This window comes from Glandiceps talaboti, chromosome 11, assembly GCF_964340395.1.
Source record: "Glandiceps talaboti chromosome 11, keGlaTala1.1, whole genome shotgun sequence".
Taxonomy (NCBI): domain Eukaryota; kingdom Metazoa; phylum Hemichordata; class Enteropneusta; family Spengelidae; genus Glandiceps; species Glandiceps talaboti.
The window spans coordinates 25,023,729-25,027,074 of record NC_135559.1 but is presented as its reverse complement, the minus strand read 5'-3'; the positions used below and the strand labels follow the sequence as shown (position 1 = coordinate 25,027,074).

General features: G+C 30.5%; 1 protein-coding gene across 1 annotated transcript; it reads right to left on the bottom strand.

Annotated features, from left to right (window-relative positions):
- Positions 1-1,394: 1,394 nt before the first annotated feature.
- LOC144442172 (uncharacterized) lies at positions 1,395-2,940 on the bottom strand. Its single transcript, XM_078131441.1, has 2 exons — positions 2,634-2,940; positions 1,395-2,329 (listed from the first exon to the last, which is right to left on the bottom strand). Exons 1-2 carry the CDS (start codon positions 2,938-2,940, stop codon positions 1,395-1,397), a joined length of 1,242 nt encoding a protein of 413 aa, XP_077987567.1.
- Between the last annotated feature and the right edge of the window lie 406 nt (positions 2,941-3,346).

Genomic DNA, 3,346 nt, shown 5'->3' with positions numbered 1-3,346 from the left:
TATATACTACACTATACTTTACTATACTATACCATGCTATACTCTACTATATACTAAACTATGCTATATACTGTATACTGTCCTATATATTATACTATACTATATACTATAAACTATATTATACTATACACTATACTATACAATGCTATATACTAGACTATGCTATATACTATATACTATACTCTACTGTACTATACTATATACTATACTATACTATATACTAGACTACACTATATACTATACTATGCTATATACTATATACTACACATTGTACTATACTATACTATACTGTACTCTACTCTACTCTACTATACTATACTATACTATACTGTACTCTACTCTACTGTACTATACTATACTATACTATATTATACTGTACTATACTATACTATATAGTATAGTATACAATACTGTACTATACTATATACTAGACTATACTATATTCTGTACTATATATTATACTATACTATATTATACTATACTATGCTATACTATATTATGCTATACTAGACTATACTATACTATATACTATACTATACTATACTGTACTTTATACTAGACTATGCTATATAATATATTATGTACTATATACTATACTATACTATACTGTACTATGCTATACTATACTATATACTAGACTATGCTATATAATATATTATGTACTATATACTATACTATTCTGTACTGTACTGTACTCTACTATACTATACTATATCATACTATACTATACTATATACTAGACTACATTATATACTATGCTATGCTATATACTATATACTATACATTGTACTATACTATATTATACTGTACTGTACTCTACTGTACTATACTATACTATATTATACTGTACTATACTATACTAGACTATACTATATAGTATACAATACTATACTGTATTATACTATACTATACTAGACTATACTATATTCTGTACTATATATTATACTATACTATATTATGCTATACTATACTATACTATATACTATATACTATACTAGACTACACTATATACTATACTATGCTATATACTATATACTATATATTGTACTATACTATACTATACTGTACTGTACTGTACTCTACTGTACTAGACTATACACTAGACTATACTATATTCTGTACTATATGTTATACTATACTATATTATACTATACTATGCTATACTATATTATGCTATACTATACTATACTATACTATATACTATACTATACTATACTATACTTCACTATATACTAGACTATGCTTATATATATATATATATATATATACTTTATTGTCATGCTAAATTTACATGAAATTCGATGTACATTGGCAGGGGGAAAGGGAAGAACACACAGAGACTATTTCAACTTACTTTACCTATACATACATATACATAAACACACGTCAGGCTGCTACTGATTCAATAGATGGATTGACCTTGGTACAAAACTGTGCTTAAATCTATTTGTGCGAGAACGTGGAACCCTAAGGCGACGACCACTTGGAAGATATTCATACTCTGTATGAAGTGGATGATTAGGATCTTTCATTATTTTATCCGCCATCTTAATAACTTTATCTTTGTACACCACAGAGTTCTGAACAGGTTCATCATGGCTGTCATCAAGTAACCTTTTACAGATCTTTCTAGGGCGATTGAGGTCTTCTTGGAGATGGTTTGATAGCAGATCATAGAAGGCGGTGTTAGCATAGTTAATAACAGACGATATTGTTGAGTTGAAAAACAGAGCTATTACGTTTGAACTTACATTTAACTTTCTCATTGATCTTATATAATACATTCGTTTGTTTACCTTTCTCAATTGATTTTCTACGTGTTGTGCGAATGACAATTTGCAGTCGATCATACAACCTAAATATGGATATGATGACACTCTCTCTACCTTCATATTATTGATCGCAACGGGTTGTTTTTCATTTTGTCTTCTTCTAAAGTCCAATACAAGCTCTTTCGTCTTTGACACATTAAGATCTAAATAGTTATCATTACACCAGGTGTTAACAAAATCAATACACTCAAAATATTCACGATCGTCATCGCTCGAAATAAACCCCACAACAGCTGAGTCGTCTGCATACTTCTCAATCATTGCCCCCTCAGTGTCCCATGCTAAATCATTTGTATACAAAACAAAAAGAACAGGTGACAACACACAACCCTGAGGTGCTCCTGTATTAATTGTAATAGTGCTTGATGTTTCAAAGCTGGTGCGAACATACTGAGATCTTCCGGTCAGATAATCTAATATCCATAATTGTAGATAATTAGGAACATTGAGCACATTCAATTTATTTAGCATTAAATGAGGTTGTATCGTGTTGAATGCTGAAGAGTAGTCAATGAACAAGACTCTAACTGTATTTGACGATTTAATATCTAGATGCTTAGTTGCACGATGTACTAGTGTGCAGATTGCATCGTCAGTCGAGCGGCCAGATATATACGCAAATTGCAGAGGATCGAAATGGTTCTGAATATATGGCATGAGCAATTCTAAACCCACTCGTTCAAAACATTTGGAGATAATAGACGTTAAAGTGACTGGACGGAAAATCATTATCTACCCGTGGTAGTTGCTTTTTTGGGACTGGTATTATCTCCCCAACTTTCCATGGTGACGGAAAAATACCTGTAGATAAGGATAACTCAAACACATAGTGAATTATATAGAGTAGACTATCTTTACAATGTTTAAGGAGTCTACCACTGATTTTGTCCGGACCAGGTGCTTTATTCACCCTGATTCTACTGAAGGCTTTACGAACAAGGCTCTCAGAGAGCGTAAAGTCGTCCTGCAAAGAACTTTGTAATCCTTTTTTTATGTTCCGGTGTTCATGACTAAAATCTACACGATCAAAACGAGCGTAGAATCTATTCAAACGGTCTGCTGCACCTGGTTCGGACAAAATGACCTGATTTTTACATTTCTGGCCCATACCAGTAAGAACCTTCAGGCCTTTCCAGGCTTGTTTAGAATCATATGCTATATAATATATTCTGTACTATATACTATACTATACTATACTGTACTATGCTATACTATACTATATACTAGACTATGCTATATAATATATTCTTTACTATATACTATACTATACTGTACTATACTATACTGCACTATATACTAGACTATGCTATATCCTGTACTATATACTACACTATACTATACTATTCTATACTATATTATACTATATACTAGACTATGCTATATACTATACTATACTATACTATACTATACTATATACTAGACTGTGCTATATACTATATATTGTACTATATACTATACTATACTATATTATACTATTATAAATAAATGTGACATAAACATCATTATACTATTAT

What these genes read in the sequence shown, in the direction of transcription:
- LOC144442172 (XM_078131441.1), bottom strand. Translation starts at nt 2,940, where the DNA reads ATGGGCCAGAAATGTAAAAATCAGGTCATTTTGTCCGAACCAGGTGCA. An exon ending in TGAGTTATCCTTATCTACAG is followed by an intron (nt 2,330 to 2,633) that starts GTATTTTTCCGT and finishes ACTACTCTTCAG; the next exon opens with CATTCAACACGATACAACCT.